Consider the following 19,682-nt stretch of genomic DNA (forward strand, 5'->3'; position numbering starts at 1 on the left):
AACTTGTCCCCATTGTTTTGTCTCACTGTCTGCTCAGAGTTTGACGCGTCGCACATTTTGCGGTGCAAGCCGGATTTCAAAGTTAGGGTTTCAAGGAGCAAAAGGGAATCCTCTTGAAAGGATGATTTGTCGCTTCTCATTGCCTCTGAAATTGGCACAAGCTCGGGGAATTTAATGGCTCAATCTAGACGCCTTCATGTTGCTTTGACAATTTGGGGTTTCAGCTACAAGAGGGATAAAGCCAAGCTGCGGAAAATCTGGCAGGTTCGGTATAGATTTCCTGTCACTTACTCGTGATGTGTTCTGGTGTCTCAATTGCATCAAGTTAGTCTCCCGGCATCCATTGCCGAGTAATAAGACCCAAATGACATCTTCCTCCCCTGTGGAAAGTCACAAGATAAACATCACAACAGAAGCAATTGCATGGGATGGCAGAGTATGTCGGTTGGATAACTGAGATCTTCTGATATGCCAACTCCAGAGAGCTCGATCAACACATTGGTGTCCCCGTGTGGCAAGAGATCCATATTATTGAACAATGCAGCTCAAAGCAATACTCAGTAGCTGTCCTGGTTTTCTTTTCCATTTCTACCGATGGCTTGCCTTCGGCCAGCAGCAGGAGCTGGAGTTTCATGTAAGCGTCCCAGCCTCGTCCAAGAGCCACTATAGTGATTGAATACAAGAGGGTGTCTCTAGAATTGGTTATTGAAAACCGATTACAAGGCCAAAACAGAAGAGGAAGTGGATGGCGGGGCACAAGCAGCCGGTATGGAAGAAAACAGGGTGAACAAGCAGCTCACAAAGGAAAGTGATGAGAATGGAAGGAGGAGGGTGGAAATCGATGTGTTAGTGAAGCCTGAACGGTGGCAGGCCAGTCAGAATGATGCTGCTGTTGTCTTTCTTAGGGTACAGTATGTCGAAGGATTAGGGAAGGGATAGAGGTAATGATTGGCATGATGGTTAGGATTACATCATGAAAGCATCAGTGTCCCAACGAGATGGAGCTGCTTTAGGGCAGTTTCCATAGTAATGGACTGACATTTTGACACGTGTAAAAACTTGAAGTTGTGTCAATACTTCTCAAATGTAAGATAGACAGAGGACCACTTGCATGTACATGTACATACATGTACATGTACTGTTAAAATGGCTGGTATTGTGTCTTTAAAGCATCAGAGCATCTATTTGATGGAGCTGCCAAAGGCACTGACTGAAGAAAGTTTTACTTAGCAGGATAAACAAGCTACTGGAAGGACTTCGGTATAATTTAAAGTGCTAATGACTAGTTTAAATACAGCAAAAAAGAGCTATGTACTGGTGTTTTCTGCTAAGAATCTCCATGAAAGTCTGTCCTCCATGATGTGGAATGAGAAGCCAAGTTTCATGGTTGACATGAGGAAAATAAAATTGAATTGAATTGAATTAAATCGCACATAAATTAGCAGGGAAAGTCACCACTGCTACGTGTACATACCGGTACATTTAATTACTGAGGTGAAAGCAAAAGTTGGGGCTCTGTCTCCGGCAATGTTTGTGTTTTCATTCAGCCCAAAACCTGTCACAAAATTAAAACCACAGTTGCCTTTGGAGACTGCCTTGAATGTTTGGGGGTTTTTGGGGGGAGGAGGGAATAAATTGGAACTGCTCTATATTACTTGGGATGGTTGCATTGGATCTAAGTCACATATTTTTGGGGTCTTGATTTCAATCACTTTTTGTATCCCTTGCGTGCATTCTTACAATTTGACTTTTATCTTGGACATTTCACTTTTTTCAAGGGGAGCATATGTACACATGTGTAGTAGGACTTTCTTAGAAATTTGCAGTTTAAAACTGCCATTGACATTGATAAGAACCATCTGTGGTCTCATTGGCATTTATGGGCTTTCCTCTAAGATGTCTCTCAGTAATTGTCTTCACTGGTGGTTCTGTTTTTCTCCTCTTTGCACAGGAGTAATGAACCGTTACTGTTCTTTTTTATGGTCCATTTACAGAGAGCGCAGTCTGTTAATAGACCTGTTCTAGTGATTTCCACGTACCCTCACCAGCCATTACCAAGGTGCGCAGTCTTGGCCGAACTCATTCAGTACTCCCACACTTGGAAAATCGAGGTTTTTATGCCCCTCCCATCGTCCTGAAATTTGATCATCGCTCTGACACAAGTGACAGTGTGGATTTCAAGACAGATCTTCAGAGGGTCATCCATATTGCCAGGAAACTTCCATGCACTGGTTAGCACGCATCGATCAAAAGGGGAAAAAAAAGCATCCCACAAACCCAGGTACCACAGCATCTGCAATGTCCGCAGTCACGTTTCACAGAGAACCTCCCTCCTATGTCCAGGTCAAGCATTTCCACGTGGCTGGCTGCAACGCTCTGTTCCATACTGGACAACCTTTGGCCTTTTTGTTTCATTTTTAGATATTCTTTTTTTCTTCTACCCATTGTTTTTTCCTTTTTAATGGGAAGTCAGGTTGCCTGCTGATGTCATTGTTGCCAGGGTAACCGCCTCGTTCAGGTCAGTTGAGAACATGATGGATGGCTCAACTTCCTGACTGGCAGAGCCAAAGCTTTCCGATAGGGAGAACCCTTTATTCTGTGCCCCCTCCTGCACCTTTGACCCATATTCAGAACTTGGGATAGAAGCAAAATATACATGTACCTAGTCTGCAAGAACACAATAGTAGAACTAAAACACAAACGTACAGCAGCAAAGAATTCCTGTATGTTTAACCTCATTCATTTGCGTACATGTCAACACACTCATCAAATGTATGTTAGCTGTAAGGAGGATTTTAGTCTTGGAAAAAGGGTGTATTTCAAGGTTCAAATTAATGTAGCATGATCAAAAGTATATCATTCAGAAGCAAAAACCCACCGTAGTCAAGAAATATTATTGTATTCAAGTGACTAATGGGAGTGGGGTGGGGACATGTGGGTGTGCATCCCCCCTCCCCTTCAGACTCCTCTACCCATCCCCATGTCTCGTCAACCCATCCATTCCCCACTTCCGCTCATTTGAAATTTTGATTTTCTGCAAACGCCTGCGCCAGGTGTCCCAAAGTAGGCTGCACTTTCCTCCTCTCCGACTAACATTTAGACCCTAATGCTGTAGTCAATTGTTTAATAACCAATTCTGTTCTGCCAATATGCATTTTAACTTCCCATTCATTCAAGAGATGAGTTTGGGTTGTGCACCGCCATTGATATCACCTGCACACGATCTTTCGCTTCCGTTGCTTTGTTCATCAGTTGACATCTAAGTAATTTATGGCAACCTGTGCCACAATCATGAAAAGCTTGTTGGGGGGGATGCTAGGAGAAGAAAAATTGAATGAGGGAATCGCAATTATTTCACTGAAGGTGAAATTATTGTTCAAGAACTGCTGGAACATCTGGTTCAATGAGTGACACTCAAGGAGTGGCTGACACGGCAGAGAGAGTACACTGCTGCCAGCATTTCTGCCCCGTGGCTGTGTTCATGTACACGTACATGTATCCAAATTGAATAATTGTCGCTATTGCCATCCTGCGTGCTCTGGGCGACAAGCGCCGCGCCGTACAAACCCACGCAGTGCAAAGCCAGCTTTAAGCCATCTGTGTCCTCCGTGGTTCACGGCCGCCGAACGGATTGATTGGCCTCCTCTTCTCGTCAATCAATCAACAAATTGTATTGTTTCTTTATGACTGATTAAACCCAAGTCCCGGCCATTCATTTCAACTGGCTTTGCTGCCCTGTGTGGCGTAACTGGACAGATGTCCGTGTTTTGTTTTATGTTGTGGTATTTTTTAGTGCTGCAGTATGTGAATATCTCACCAATCTGGGTTTTTTTTTTTCCCCTCGACGAAATGGACTTTATCACTAGCTCCCGATATGGATGAACTATTGGCTCTGTGCTCATCTGAGCCCTTGCATGCCTTGAGTCTTACAAAGTCAATAGACGAGAGGATATCGAATCTCCCATTTTCCATTAGTCTGTGGTGGAAATATCAGTGAGTATAAGAATGCACTCTGCATGTTACAGTTAGTGTGCCACCAAAAGTTCTCCTCAAAGACTCCATTCCTTTTTCTGTTTTTTTTTTTACTTTACAGTCCACATCTTTCATATGTTGTGCAGTTTATCGCCTGACCTTCCTTGTTTAGGTCAGCTACACAGATGCATTCAGATGAGTCACAAATGTAACTGTATATATGTTGAAAGCCACAGGAGTCCTTATTTATTCCGTTTGAACATACATGTACATGTATGTAGACTGAAGGGCCAGTTTAGATTAACTGTTAAGCTCAGAAATTTGGTAGAATATTTGCTTAGCGAGACAGATTACCAAGCTGAAGTGCTGTGAAAAGAACATTACTTGATACTTGTTTCCGCCCATTTTTGCTTAGCACAAAATTTGGACAAGCTTTGCTTAGAAGCTTCAGATTTTGCGAATGTTATCTTTCTCTTCCTGTGCCCTTGTAAGTAAAGTAGGGTTTGCACTTATAAAGCTTGAGGTTGTCACAGAGTAGCTTCATGTACTTTGAAGCCTGGAAGTTCAGTTTCATCCCCTTTCTGTCAAAGTGATAACCCTGTTTGAGAGAACACTGCACATGTGTACCTTAGCTGGCTAGCTAGGAGTAGCACAGAGTGACAAAATACACCAGTGAAAAGCAGACTTGCAAGGCGTGAAGCCAGGCTATCCTCGAATCAAGTCTCATCAAGGACAGTTGATGTCTGGAAGTATATTCCAATTTCTAAACATGATTGGCCTTGACTTTCATCATGAACGACATTGGAAATCTTAATATGCCCCTTAGACAAAAGAAGTAGATCGAAAAACAGACATGCAGTCACACGTGTAGTGCAACCAACCTTGGAGTAAAAGGTGGAAATGTGATTGTGTGTGGATTTAGGGATGCACCGTAAAGAGTCCCTGTGGTCACTGCCCAAATGCAGGAAATGATAGCCTTATGGAACCTGGAAAATTTCCCATTTGATACATTAAGATCAAACACAATTATGTGGGTCATACGGTGGAATGACTCTCAGAAGCCTTTGAGGGAAAGGATGCTGTGACATCAGAAAATGCTTGTCTGCCTTCATTTTTTTTTTTTTTTTAAATTCCCCCAGGGTCGAGCAAAGAGCACAAACACAAATTACAACCGTAATATCAAACACGCGTTTGCTTGGACAAGATAAGCGGAAGGTGCGTGCACATCGAAAGGGGTTCCAGTCCACTGGCGCGATGATTCCCTGCGAGGCTTCATGAGACATATCACATCCATTGCCGTCCACCTTTAATGAGCAAAGTCCTGGACTTTTTTCCCCCTTGCAGGCTCCACTGGTCTAAGCACATAGTTCCGACCAGGCGAGAACCATATCAGTGACAGGTTGCATCGGCCCGCAACGCTCCGGATCAGTAGTCAGTATATGACAGCCGTTTTTTCGTTCTCATAATATGGGGAAGCTGAAGACATATTTTCAAAAAAAAAAAACCAAGACAGACAGGAGCAAAACCTGACAGATTTATGTGCCGCGCCACTCTGGGGAGGATGTATGAAGGCTGCCACTGGAGGCAATCAAATCGCCACTTTTTTCATTCACATGAAACCTTTCCTTGCCCCTTCCCCGGTCTTTCCGAGACAACCTCAAGTTCATATGCTGCAGAGATTGCTTGTCACTTGTTTTGGATTGTCTGTGAGATTGACGCATTGAGAGAAAAATGAGAAATTGCCAGATGGCTGAGATAAGCAAAACTTGGAGAAAGCAATCTTTCTTTCAAGCGAAATTACCTCTGAAAATTGTCATGTAAAGTTACTGTCAGCACTGTGTCATAAATACAGTGAATCTTTGCTCTAGAGTTGTCTAGTTGTCAGCTTCAGAGGAGACGGTAGGAGTCTCTAAATTTCTCATTGAAATATTGTGTACATTTGTCAGTATAAAACATTAAAAAGTACTAATAATGATAATATTTTAAATGTGCATGTAAATGTATCTGGAAACTCAATCAAGGCGCCATGCATTATGATTATCCCTGCTCACAGGGTGTCCATAAACATTCCTAAAATCTATCTCAGCTTCCAGGGGAGTACACAGCTCACTGCTGCCATTTCTGGCACAAATAGCTAATCAAAACACACCAACCATCTCAACCCTCACAGGTACCCATTTGTAGCCCTGGGTGGAGAGGGGCAAGAGGGAGTAAAGTGAATGTAGCCCAAGGTTACATCGACCAGCAGCTGGATTTGAACCCCTGACCCTATATGCTTGTGAGTCCCAAACCCAACCCACTAGACCACATGCCTCCCAAAGGGTACAGAAATATTTTCTTTACACCTGTTCAGAGTTTTTCTTTTGAATATTTTCTGGTGAAACGTCAGACATATTTTGCCAAGATTGTTTGAATTCTCTCCTTTGAAACATTATTTTCAAGCCGTTAGCAATGTACTTCAGAATATAAGGACGCTGTTTGTGATTGTTGATATGTACATCTCACCCTACATGGTTTGTCGTGCATCACATAGCACATAATGGCCTGCCTTGTTGGGAGGTACTGTACTTTGTCAAGATGAAACTAATCATACAGCTCCCTTGGTTGTCCAATCTTTTTTTGGGCTGGCCATCAGGTAGTGACGTGCCGTGACGATTCATCGATGCATGCCTGTCTTGGAGGCCTTCAGCACACATTCGCCGGAGCAAAACGATAACACCGTTTGCGTATTTTTCCCACCTCCAGGTGTCCCAGCGCGTATTCCTCAAGGAAGAAAAAGCACTCTCGGTGTTTTTGCAGCGGTTTGGAGTGTCTGTACACTGGGGAGTCCCGCAGTTTGCACACAGGCTGCACACGCCGGTAGAGTGTGAACTATTCCATTAGTCGTATGTGGCATCCAACAACATCCAACAAGACGTGTCTAGGAAGGCACACAACGATCCCTAGTTCAATAATATGTACAGGCTGCAAGGGATGTTGTCATTGTCGGCCTCCTGAGGAACCAGAGTTTCAGAGCAGTCTGGAATTCCTCCCTCCCCCATCCCCGAGGCTAAGAACAGTTATTACAGAGCATGTTGAAATAAAGGATTCTGATTATTTGAACGATTATTTTTATCGTTTGAATTGCTTTCTATTAAAACTACTGGTACTCTGATACAGGGTTTTAGCCGCGGTGGGCGGCACCGGGCGGCACCACCCGGTACTGCAAATTTCCGCCCGGCACTCAGGGTTGAAATTAGCTGTGCCACCCAGCACGGATGTTCCAAGAAATGAACCGAAATATTACTGAAAATTTAAATGTACCAATTTGATCGTATTTCAAGCATCAGAAAGCATTAAGAACTGCGCTCACTATGCTTTGTAATCCAAACATTTATCCGGCACTAAAATGGTCCTAGCTAGAACACTGCTCTGATATACTGAAGCAGTAGATCTACATATGGGTAATTCCAGAAAATTCCAGAAACAGTGTGACATTTTTGTGTCCCTGTTACATCTGACCTTTGTTATTTGACATGGAAATATCACCGGAATTGATTTCAAACTATTTCATTGTTAATAAATTGATAAAATTATTATGCAGGTAATTTGTAAGCCTTCCGGGAATTGATTGCTCAATCTTTCATTATTAGGGGTTGTAATCGCCATCTGTAATAACTCAGAATTGATCTGAGCTATTGGCAGCAACATCTTGGTCTGGTCTGGTGGTATTGACCTTCAGGTGAATTTTATAAACAGTTTATTTTGTGTTTTTCAGGATACCGGTGCATAGCAACTTAGCTGGAGATGTTTTTGTTAATAACAACCCTCACTCTTTAATCGAAAATGTGTGGATGCTGTCAACAGATTTTATAAAAAACCAATTTTTTGGGGTGTGGAAGAGTTTTTGTGGCCGCTTCTTATCGAGTAGCACAGTTGCTAAGCTTGATGAATTCATCTGGCCAAGGCAGACATGTTCAGACGGGCCTGAAAATGCAGTGGCGTAAATGTCAGGATGTCATGCCGGTCTGGTTTCAGCGATATAAAGCAAACCTGTGTGTCTCATCTCCACCCTGAACTCTCCATCTCTCCCACACCCACACCCCCCCCCTTCGAGCGAGTGTCGGGACATAAATGCGCCAGCCTGACAGCTTTAGTGCCGGCAGAGCCAGAAAGAATTACCGTTTGTTTGAAAGGTTGTTGGTGTTTACTCAACTCAGCTTGTAGCCTGGTAATGAAGGTGGGGGAGATGTGGGTGGCCTGTGTGTAGAGTGGCCCACTGCTATCAAGACCTTGTCTTGGTGCAAAAGGGGAGGAGATATGGTACCTCTTGGTGGGTGGTTGTGGCAGGCAGCATAACCAGGGTGTAGTTTCTAAGGGGCACCCCGAGGTCTTCCCCCTTTTTTTTGGAAGGGGGCTTTTTTTTTTATTTGAAAGTTAAATAACTATTGCTTGTATGTACCTGTATAAAGGTTGTGTTCATTTGCATGGGGGCACCTTGAAATAAAGAGTTCGGCTTGGGGCATGCCTTTCCACCCCTCAGCCAGTTATACCACCAGAGAGGCAACCTTTAAATGGAAATGCTAATTTTTATTTTTCTTTTTACCCTGTGTCTTACTTTGTTAAATATACATTTAGTTGGAGCCATATTTCATTGAGCTGCAGTGAAGAATACAGTGCAGTACAGTATCCTTTTATGTAATTGCTTTCCCCGATTTAGAAGAAATACTGGTTGGAAAAAAAAGAAAAACTTGTGTTATTCACTTGAGCCACATTTGAAGAAACTTGTCCTGGGGTGTGATTTGAGTGAATTTTTGACCAAATCATCATGTTCCCCCCCTTGGGATAGAAGTCATGCCTTGTCAGCTTCTATCCAATGTAAAGTCACCTGTATCTTACTGTAGTCATTGTCACAACCTCTCTGCTTGATGGACTTTGTGGAGTTTTTATTCAGCCTCCAATCTCATCTTGTCTCTCTCTCCCCTTCCACCAGGCCTCCTTCTTCTTGCTCTCCGTTGTCTGTCTGTTTGTCAGCACCATTGCCAGCGCCTTCTGCGGGATCCAAGGGGAGAACATCCTGAGCCTGATCAACTCGGAGAAGTCCAACTGCATCTCGGACAATCACTACACCTGCCACTGCACCAAGGTGGAGAGCGACGGACTGTCGCGCATCTACACCTTCTTGGACATCATCGACTGCCAGTCCTTCCTCCTCAACCTGAAGACCTACATGTTCATCCAGTGTATTCTCAACGGGCTGGGCGGCATAGCCTCCTTTCTTGTGGTCATCCTGATGTGGCGTAACCGGTACATGGATTTCCACTCGGGCCTGCGTTTCTACTCGTACAGTGCCAGCATCCCCAACCACCCCTGGTCCGACCCGCAGACCCCGCCCTACACGAACTACATCATGGCCAATGGCGACAACGGGCAGGATCAGTTTGTTTTTGATACGTGACCGGCTTCGGCGAAGACGAAACAAATCGACAAACTCAGCAGACTGGAGGCAGTGTAAATACATCTATATTTTTTCTGTTCCTTGCAGAGATGTGCTGATGATGGACAGCATTCGTGGTTTTTTTTTGGGGGGGGTGGCATGCGAGTGATGGCGGGAACTCCTTTGGTATTTATACCTGGAATTATAGACTCGAGGAGTCATCATCAATATCCAGTGAGCTGTGAAATCTGAGACTGTGATGTAGACTCAGCTTCATGATAAAACTTTCACTTCCTTCACATGGAATAATCTTGTGCAAGTGCAGAGAGTGTTTAACTTGAATCCAATTACTTATAATTTAAACTAACCTTCATTGGGATAGAGTGGGTGCGTTCAGTGGGGAGGGGGTCATTTGTGAAATCAAAACATTGTAAATGTCCAGGCATTGATTGTCAAATATAATTGAGTTTTAACTCAAAATCTTTCAGGCCAAAATTATGGGTTTACCTCTGAAAAGGCTTGATGTGGTCTGGCAAGTCTTGGGTATATCGCCTTGTGTGTTTAATCGTCTGTTTTAACTTGAAGTTATACAAAAACAAAACTTTTGGAGAATGACCAATGTGTAAACCATTTGGGACACACGGTGTGAACACATCCATTCCTAGTGTTTTGAATCAGCCTAGAATCCTAGCCATTTTTACAAGGACCATTCTAGAAGATGAAGACCTAAACAAGGCAAGGATTTGAGCCTCTGGAAACCCTACATGTAACCATGCAGAATGCAGCAAAATCCATGAGTGAGAAGGTTCTACTCGGTATGGGTGGCATTGGTTGGAATGAAGTACTGGTAGGGAACAAAGGGCTTTCATCATCGCAGTTGCTGTGTTCTGTTGGATTCAACACAACTGCACACGTTGCTGGGTAATTGAGGATGCCAACAGAAAAACCAAGCAGGGTCAGAGTTCATGCCAGCGGGGTTTGTGTTTGCAGTTTCCCTCTGGATCTGAAACTGATCCTAACCATTTACTGTCCAAGGAATTGCCAAATGCACTTCTTCAAGGTGCGTTGGACTTCTCTGGAGCCACTACTGAATGCACATGCGAGCGCCTTACGAGGACGTTAAAACACAGATTCCAGTGAGATTGCAAACATTCGAGCACACTCTACTGCTGTTTCAAGTCTTTCTGAACTTTGTGCAGTGAACTGTTTCCAGCATACATGTAGCTTCATACCTGTATATGTTGTAAATATCCATTTTCAACCTAATTCACTAGATGGTACGTGTAGTTGTTGGGTGATTGGCTTTCAAATTCGCAAACATTCCAATTGTGCATACTCATCAAATTTGTCACGAGTTGACTTCATATCTTTGCCCTCATCATTTCTGGAGCCAGTGCATTCTCCACCAAAGTACTTGCTCTTCTTTTGCCTCAAGAGGTCAAAGGTTAAACATAATTCATGCCTTACAGATGAGAAGGAATTTTCACCTTCGACGTAATTCAGCTTCAAGCCATTTTGTTTCTTCGAATGTCATGTCGGCAGTGATATTAGTTGAATCTAAACAGATCTGAATCAATTTTTTCATCCATTTTTTAAAAAGTTGATTTTGTAAGTAAGATTCACTGCTTTAAAGATTAGAATTCATTTCATTTAATAAATTTTTTTGTCACTGAATGCACCTGTAAATTTTCAGGTTGGTGAATTGCTTAATAAATTTCATGCTCCTAGAGTTCAATCATGTTTAACTTTCCAGAAACAGTACTGCTACAGTTGCAGGTTTTTGTCTTTTTTCACATTCATTTCTGTCTGAATTACTCAAATGTTGAAGAAAGTCCCTCCAAAAGCTGTTTGGGTTGATTGTCTTTGGGTCATCATGGCTGTAGGTTTAATGGTTTTGCCCCTTTTCTGGAGCATGTAAGACAAACTCTCCAGACCTTTTGCAACTTGATCAATGTCTATTCTCATTTTTAGGTCTTTGATTACAATTTCAGACTTCCTTGTTAAATGCATGATCAAAGTTTTCCTGCTTAACAGGGTTGAGTTAGTAAATTTCAAGTGTTGACCCTTGGAATCATTTAAAGTCTTTTGTGATGCCAGGTTAAATGGAAATTTAATAGAGTTTGTACATTGTAGTGATTCTGCATTTTTTAAAACCAATATTCCAATTTAGCAGAGGATTTGAACAATTATTTTCTTTCGCATTGTTCAGAATGTAATTATGTTACACATGATAGAGGTACATTTTGACATTTGATGGAATGCCCATATTTTTGAATCTGTTTGTCAATCTCTTCGGGGTTTGGACAGGAGTAGCTTTTCATTTCCCGGGCTTTAATATTAATCCCAGTGAGGAATTGTCACAGAGACCGACAGTAGACAAGGGGGGGGGGAAATGACCGATATTTTATTGAAATGGGAGAGAGGCCAGGTTTGGTAATAACGGAATGATGAGACGGATTATTCCTGACAGGATGATGGAGCAGATGGCCAGGGTTTTTATTATTAACGATGAGGTTGAGTCAAATTTCAGTCAATCCAATATTTTCCCTTTAATTGTCTTTTCCCCCCTCTTATGCTCTTTTAAATGTTCTTTTTCTTCTTTTCAAAGAAAAAAAAAGCACTTACACTATGCAAGCCTGAAAAGCTGTTACTAGCCTTGCTGTATACTGTACATATATGAAAGTTAATGGAAGGGAGATGCCCCACTGTTATTGTTGATTCAACCTTGACTTTTTTGTGTGCTGGGTTTTAAGGTCTCAGAGAGATTCTGAAGTTTGAAGGGGTTTAATCTTTCAGATATGCAGTAATGGTGTAAATATTTTATGTATATTGTACTATTCGTATATTATCACCACATTCTTGTATATTATGAAAAGAAGAAAAATTCTCGGGGATATCATAAGCAGAGCCAAAGACAGGGTTGAGTTGTAGACGGACTCGTTCAGTTGGTTACTTGTGTGCAATCTTTCTGTATATAGATAGAGTTACAATTTTATCCAGTTCTATTTATCACCGTGTTGATAACCATGTGCTATATAATCGCCATGGAGACGGTTTCTATGGTAACTTATGCTTTACCACTTATTTTTTACTGCTTTATAATACATGTATGCACAAAGAATGCCTTCTTTAAGATCGAAACTGCTTTCAAGGTGTTTGATGATTGGCAGAAAAATTAGTTGCTAAATTAATTTGTTTGACTTGATTAGGAAAGTCCTTTTCGTAGATGATCAGGAGAACAATTTGTAGATGTTTGGCAAAAACTTCAGATTATCATTTTTCATGTTCACATTATAAAGTTGCATCTGTTTTAAAGTTGGAAAGTGTGGCAACTTTGAATTTGTTTGTTTGGTAATCCTTGACTCCACTCTGATCTTGATCATGAACGAGTCTTTCTTTGTCAATTTTGTGTGCACCATTGCCTGTGACCCCATATACTGTCCTCGGCATTTCGTTGGGATGAAATCTTTTTGCACGTTTGGAGTTTTGCAGATTGACAAGTGTATAAAAAAATGTTTTAACAACAGAATTATTTAAAATTATTGCTCTCTTTCGTAGATTGTGTTGACGTTATCTTCGAAGAGATGGGACTGTACTTTTTGAACTAAAGTGGAATCTGTCGTTTTTCTTCCGCTTAAGAAATTCTTAGACAAAAAAATTGTAATGGATTTGGGGAGCGTTTTGCCGTTTTTAATTTCTTTTAATTTGTACATAAAAGTTTGAAGATAAGTTTTGCCAAAATCGTGTCCCGTTGCTCATATCAAGGATAGGTGATTTTAATTTAGGAATGACCAATGCACCAGAGTTTGTTTATATTATAACCACGGAGGGTACCGGGGAAATTGAAGTAAAATGAAAACAAACCATTCAAACAAAATCGTGTTGGGAACTATTTACACAATGCTTTCGGCTTGGGACTGCACCATGGCTGACGATATTCCAACTGGTTTTCAGATTCTATTACCATTTCCCCCAATTTGTATATTTGTAGTTGCATCTGCTTTGATTATTCCAATAGGAAAGTTGTATCTTAATATGTTTCGTGCTGTAAGAATACCGAAGACAGTGCGTATTCGTTTAACTGAATCGGTTTGTCGTAGTCCCGTGGAGGTCACATCTTTCTGTGTAGGCCTATTTGAATTCGTCAACAACCGTGCGAAAATATACCCAAACCCACACAAGAGGAGGAAAGTTAATGTATTATTCTCTGTTAAGTATGATGGTTCCATGAACAAATCTTTCAAACTAGAACGACTTCATCGCTCTAAATTTGATTTTTTTTGCCCTTATAGTATTCAAAATTCAAAGGGTGTTCCATATTTTGCATGTTGTGGACAGGAAATCGAACTTCAGGAGTGCTTTATGTAATCACTAGATCGAATGGAATTGCATAGCATTTCGGTTTTCTGTACGCTTTTGTTTCAAACACGAATTTCAGTGATTTATCCCATTTTAGAATTGCTTAAAATGACGATTGAAACTTGACGCTCAAGCCTCAATTTTGTCTATTTATTTCAGAGTGAACATCGGTTTCAGCCAAGTTCGGTACCTTAGTTCAGTGTAGTATCCAGTGTATATGATATATCGAGCATGGATATGTTACTGGGCCAAAGGGCCATGCAATGTTTATCCGAATTGTGATTATAAGGTAAGCCACACCTGCAGTGGAACTCACGTTGGCCAAGTGTCTTCAATGTATTTTTTTTTCTGAACAAGCCCCTTTTGTCATTCCCCAATGTTAAGTTGCTCCAAAGCGCTATTGGCAAAAATTCCACAATCCCCTTTTATTATACCAAAAATCAAGCAACTGACATTCTTCACCGGTCAGTAAGTTAAAAACGTATATTCGTCGTATCACAGGCGTTTTCAATGAGTTTGAACGTGCTTGTTGGTCATTGCACGGAAGTACAGAAAACAACCCCCACCCCCAAAAAACACTACTTCGAATTTTGTTTTGCACGCCATTTCTTGAATAGATTGGTAGTAAAAAAAAAACAGCTTGGAACCGTGCGTGAACCTCATTATTTTGTTGGCAAAAGAGCTGCCCACCCGTAAACAAGGGGCATTGTTCCATCATAGAGTGAAAACGTCAAAAATCTGTTTCCAGCTGATTACTAGGACATGTGTAAAATGGTTTCTTCAGTAATGAGTGCAAGTCGGGATTAAATGACATGCCACGCCAGCCCAACTGTAGGAATTCCTTCCAAAAGAAGGGGCAACCATGCACAGGCCTACAGCAGATGGGAAAACTGTGGCTCTAAAATAGAAAAACAAGCGGTGTCGAGCACGCGATGTCTTCTGAACGTTCAACCTTTGGTCGTTCAACCTCAACATACCACGTTGGGTGGTAATATTTTAAAGTCAACATGAAGTAACACTGCGAAGGTGAACTTACAGCATGTAGAATCCTCTTTCCCTTGAGTCTGCTTCGATATATTCTTTATCTTACAATGTCTGCACAGGAGGGAAGTTGAGAAACGGTAAGTTTGCCATAAGGAACTTTGGATTCCTCGAAAACGAGCCAATTTGTTTTCTTCATTCTGCGTTTGTTTTGTTTTGTTTTTGGGGTTTTTTTTCAGATTTTGTCAAATCCAATCAATTCACCCCTCCCTCTGGAATGAGACACTTTTCCCTCATCTCTGAGCCAGTATCCGATTCTGTTTGTTTCCCGAGGGTCTTTTCTCCGTCTTACAACTGCCAAACAGTTCCAAGATGATGCTCCGTGCGATGTATGCGGGCAGCGTGGCCAGACGGCGCGTGGCGTGCCGTCGTGGATTTTCATGATTACATAAAGATATACTTTGACACATATAAAGAGCTGCAGTCGCTTTAGCATCGTCTGGGGAAAAGAATCCCAGAAGGACACCGAGTTCATACCACGAACCGACATGTTCACGGTCCGCCGTCTGTCTGTAGGCTGTCACCACGCTTTTCTTGCTCATTATCGGCACTTGGGAAGTCAAATACAGGTCATCTAGATGTCTTCCTCATTTTAATGACCTTTTCAGTGGTTGGTGTTGTTTATTCGAAAAATTAACATGACGTTTCCTCTCATCCCCAAAATTAAACACGCCGACGTTGGTTAAAAAAATAATAACAAAAAATGAACACAAAATTGTTACCGGTAGTAGTTATCTTCGAAAAAGGTGCGCTCCACCAAGGCGGGAGAAAAATCCAACGGTCTTTTGTCCAATGTTGATTTGTTAAATGAACCTTCTAAGCCGTGTTGCCCACGTGTGTTTACCTGATAGTTTTCACAATCGTGGCACTGTGAATGCCGTGAAGTCATTACCTATCATTTCAACCCGGTCCCCGTGCCGTCTTGGCAATCATGGCATATTTAAAGGATTCTATTTTTACAACTACTAACGGGCTATTGCCGAACAATCAGCGGGGAAATGTGCATTGATTGAGCACCGATAGTCGGGGACCCTGGACAGTTCAGTCGACGATGGGCCCTTTCGTACCTGCGCTCGTAGTCCCTGGGAACTGCAAGAGCTGGTAATGCTTTTTTCTGCGAGCGAAATTCTCTCACCAGAGGTTAAGGTTTGTCTGCTCAGTCTTGGGTGGAAATTAACGTGGCGCGGGTTAGTAGTACGCGTGTGAAGTTTCCTGGAAGGGCATCTTGTTTTCAAGGACTATCTTATGCAAATAAGTAGTTCGTGAGTCCTGTTTGAGGTGTATTTAGTTTCAAGAAAGCACTCTAGTTTGGTATCAAATGCGGTTTTGAAGATAAATCAAAAGAGCCGACAAAAAAAATTAAACCAATTTGGCCCTTATTGGTATTTCTACATGCGAGCCGAAAGTTGGAAACTGCAGTGTAGGCTTACCGCATTTTTTTTTCGGAAGTTTACAAAGGACATTGTAATGATGCAGTTCAGGTGATATTTCAACCTCATCAGAACACTCGTGATCTAGACAGGAATCAAGATTTAGTGTTTATCAGAATTTCTTACCAGCGATCTGAATGAAGCCACTCCGCTCAGCTCAGCGTGATAAATGACACTTGCAGCTTGAGTTTCTCTTAACCCCCGCCCCTCCTCGATCCGATAATGTATCGCGCTGCACCTGAGCACATTAATGGACGGGCGATTGATCGCCGTCGACAACCAAAAAAATGTGATCGTTCACAGAGGATCCAAGTTAAAAACCTGAACAAACACGCATCTCTTCGTCAGCCAGGAAAGAAGATACACAAAGACGATGTTGATTTTCTTGAAAGTGAGACAGATGTACAGGTCGCCCCGGTGTTGCCAACCGTGATAAAGTGGTCATTAAGTTGTGGTCTTTTCCTGTACCCCCTTAACACCTTGCGCAGACAATGAGAGAGTCGTGTACAGTTGCAGCCAAAGATTAATCATCGGTCTTCACCCTCTCACTCGACATATTTTTTCCCTGGTTCGTTTTTTTTTTCCAGATCTGTCGGCACTTGACATTTAACAGAGTAGAGGTGGAGTCGGAGAAACGATGCTTATCTGGATGGGTTTGTGGGTGTAGGCCTAAGAGGCGAAGCACCCAGATGTAGCCCTCAACTATGCCAATGCATGGGCAATTCTCCCTCAAAATGACCGATGCTAGCAATTTCTAGCCCCATAGGCTTCCTTCTTTCCTGAGAGTAATCAATGTGGCATTCGTTAATGCTTTCTTCAGCTTTGACCTTTTCAGGCATCTGGTTATAAAGAACCCTGCCTTCGGGCTGTGCGAGGCTAAATTGTTCCTTTCTCCTCAGATTGTAGACTACAAAGCCATATCTTCTGAAATACAGCAACTTTGAAGTCCAACATTTCCATCTTGTCAGATGGAATCGAATGTTGTCAAATGTTTCCCGGGGAGAAGGTTTCTAGTTCAAATTAGCCATAACTATGGCACGCGTACCAAGGGTACCGATATTCACAAAATGCACCTGCTGCATTTGCATGGGGCATGTCATTCTTTGCATAGCCGACTTGCAAGACTGATACTTGGGCAGTCTGGTCAACTCTATTGGAAAAAAATTGAACAGAAATTCCCCAGGTTACTGTCTGTTTCACTCCCTCCACCCCATCCTCTGAAATCTGTAATATATGAGGCCTTATCAAGTTGCCCTCTTGAAAATGCCCCTTAAAACCCGCTGAAAAATATCCCGGCAGGAAACGCCTTGGAAAAACACTGACACGAGACAAGGATCTCCTTGGTGAAAAGGTAAAAAGAGCCAAGTTCGCCTAAGAAATTTATCATGTGCGAATAGAAGTCCTGACAGAGAACGACTATTATTATCTATAGGCCAAAGATTAACAATCGCTTTCAAGTTTTGGCCGCTCTATCTACCAAAGTCGGTAAGGTAAATTCCAGCGGAGGACTAGGATGTTGACTCCGTAGTCTCTGTCCCTGGCAATTGCCCACCATTAATCATTTTAACACCGCGCTAAGTACTTCCATTAGAGTACATTAATCAGCCTGTTATTAATTTATGTCCTACACCAAGAGGGGATAAGCAGCCTGCTTCAGAGGGGAGGTAAGGTACCACACCACTTGACCTTTAGAGTCCCGCTATTCCTACCCCTCATCGATCTCCAGACTACAAATACACAGAACTATAACAAATGGTATCTGAATTGGAGTGAACTTCGGTAACCGAGAATTACAGAATTTTCATGTAGCCGGTTTCATTTAACGCTATTTTACAGTGCTGCTCCAGTTTCCACTTCACTGTTGGTAATAAAGATGCACCCGACTGATATATATTCCATGAACATGCAGTCTTAAACTCTCCAGGTAGTTAATGATTCTTGCTTCTCGTATCGTTGATCACCAAAGCAAAAACATAGTTTACCATCGCACCTTTATTATTTTAAAATAAACACTAAATATTACTCATTTCTCTACCTACCTAATACATTAAATGAAATTATACAGTTACTGGAGGGGGAACAGTGCGTGAATGCGGTGTACATTTTCAGCCGGCAAACCTGAAGATCTTCACGTTTTGCCAACGTCCATTGTCAACAGGGGCTCAAAATGCCAACCGATCAAAAATAATGGATGGGATGAACCTGCTAAAAGCTTGTGGAACTTTTTTTTAATCGCGTCTTTGTTAAACGACTATAGTTAGGAAGGAATGAGACTATCCATCTTCCATAGGTCTGTACTTGCACCTGATGGTGAAGGTTTTGCCAGTCCGTAAGCAATCAATATAAGTTGTGCAGAAATATGCTTGTCGCAAGTTGCTGGTAAAAGGTAGGCATGCGGACAACGTTGCGCCCCAAAGTCTCGGCCATACGGCAATATAAAATAGACGGCAAATGGATACGGCCGCCATCTTCCATAAGCACACGTGTTATTATCATCAGTAACCAAACCTTCTGAACGCAGCCAAATTACGTTAGAGCCACGAAGGATGGAACTACGACAGAGCCAACCCAAGTATACACGTTTCCGTTAATTGGTATACGTTTTCCCTGACAAAGAAGGAAACGAATAGCTTACAGAGATACCCACGATGTTTTAGTTTTGAGTGCTGTTTCCTGGCATCTTTATTGAATTGCATCTGAGCGGTACGGTGTTCATTTAACAGGCCGTGCGGTACCCGGTACCGGTAGTTTGGAAGCAGAGATGCACTTTAAATCTTCAAATTTTGGTAATGGAAGTGCCCTGTGGGACTAAGTTACTTGGTATTCTTCTCTCCTAGAATGCAGGAGGATTTAAGTACATGCATTAATGTTGTCTCCTTTCTTACTGCGATTGAAACCAACTACCAACGGTTCGAAAGTCATCGTAAAGTCATCGTGTTCACTGCACCAACTTACACCTTTTACTCCTTAAATCCACTTGGAGATTTATCCGGGCAAGCGTTGTTTTCATTTACATGTATATGTTGAACATGCTCTCTGTACACTGAAGCACATGCGGTAATGATATATAACCCTACAATGTTGCACCTCAGACACCGATTGTAAATGATAACGTCTTTATCGTAACTAACTGAATCATTCCTTTAATACCGGATATTGTTGATTCCTTCTGGCAATGAGGCGACTCCTACTCAAATTCTCTCAGAAATGCAACTTCATATTAACAGGATCCGACAAACCCAGAGAGATCCGTCTAATATTTCACCATTTTCGGTTACAACGGTTACAATTTCAGACATAATCTTTTTGTATCGCAAAGTTCAGCATGTGTTTTTTTATGAGGACATTGACTTTGAGAAAGTTAAAAGGACATAAAACACCGCCGAGCGAAAACACTCGAAATTAAAATATGTAAACAAACCAGAACAAACCGTGGTTTACCTACCGTGTAAGCTTAGAAGCAC

The 19,682-nt window shown here is 42.0% G+C and overlaps 1 protein-coding gene across 5 annotated transcripts in view; it reads left to right on the forward strand.

Moving 5' to 3' along the window:
* The window catches only part of LOC110986918 (sarcospan-like), a 67,464-nt gene extending 53,591 nt beyond the window's left edge, over positions 1 to 13,873 (forward strand). For all 5 annotated transcript variants that reach the window (XM_022249239.2, XM_022249237.2, XM_022249236.2 and 2 more), the window contains one exon: positions 8,945 to 13,873. In XM_022249239.2, the coding sequence (XP_022104931.1) occupies positions 8,945 to 9,409 (465 nt within the window). In that variant the 3' untranslated portion in view covers positions 9,410 to 13,873. The remainder of the gene's footprint in view (positions 1 to 8,944) is intronic.
* Positions 13,874 to 19,682: the final 5,809 nt, after the last annotated feature.

The sequence above is a fragment of the Acanthaster planci genome, linkage group LG04 (assembly GCF_054643075.1).
Source record: "Acanthaster planci isolate LZ-2023a linkage group LG04, COTS_SCS, whole genome shotgun sequence".
NCBI lineage: Eukaryota > Metazoa > Echinodermata > Asteroidea > Valvatida > Acanthasteridae > Acanthaster > Acanthaster planci.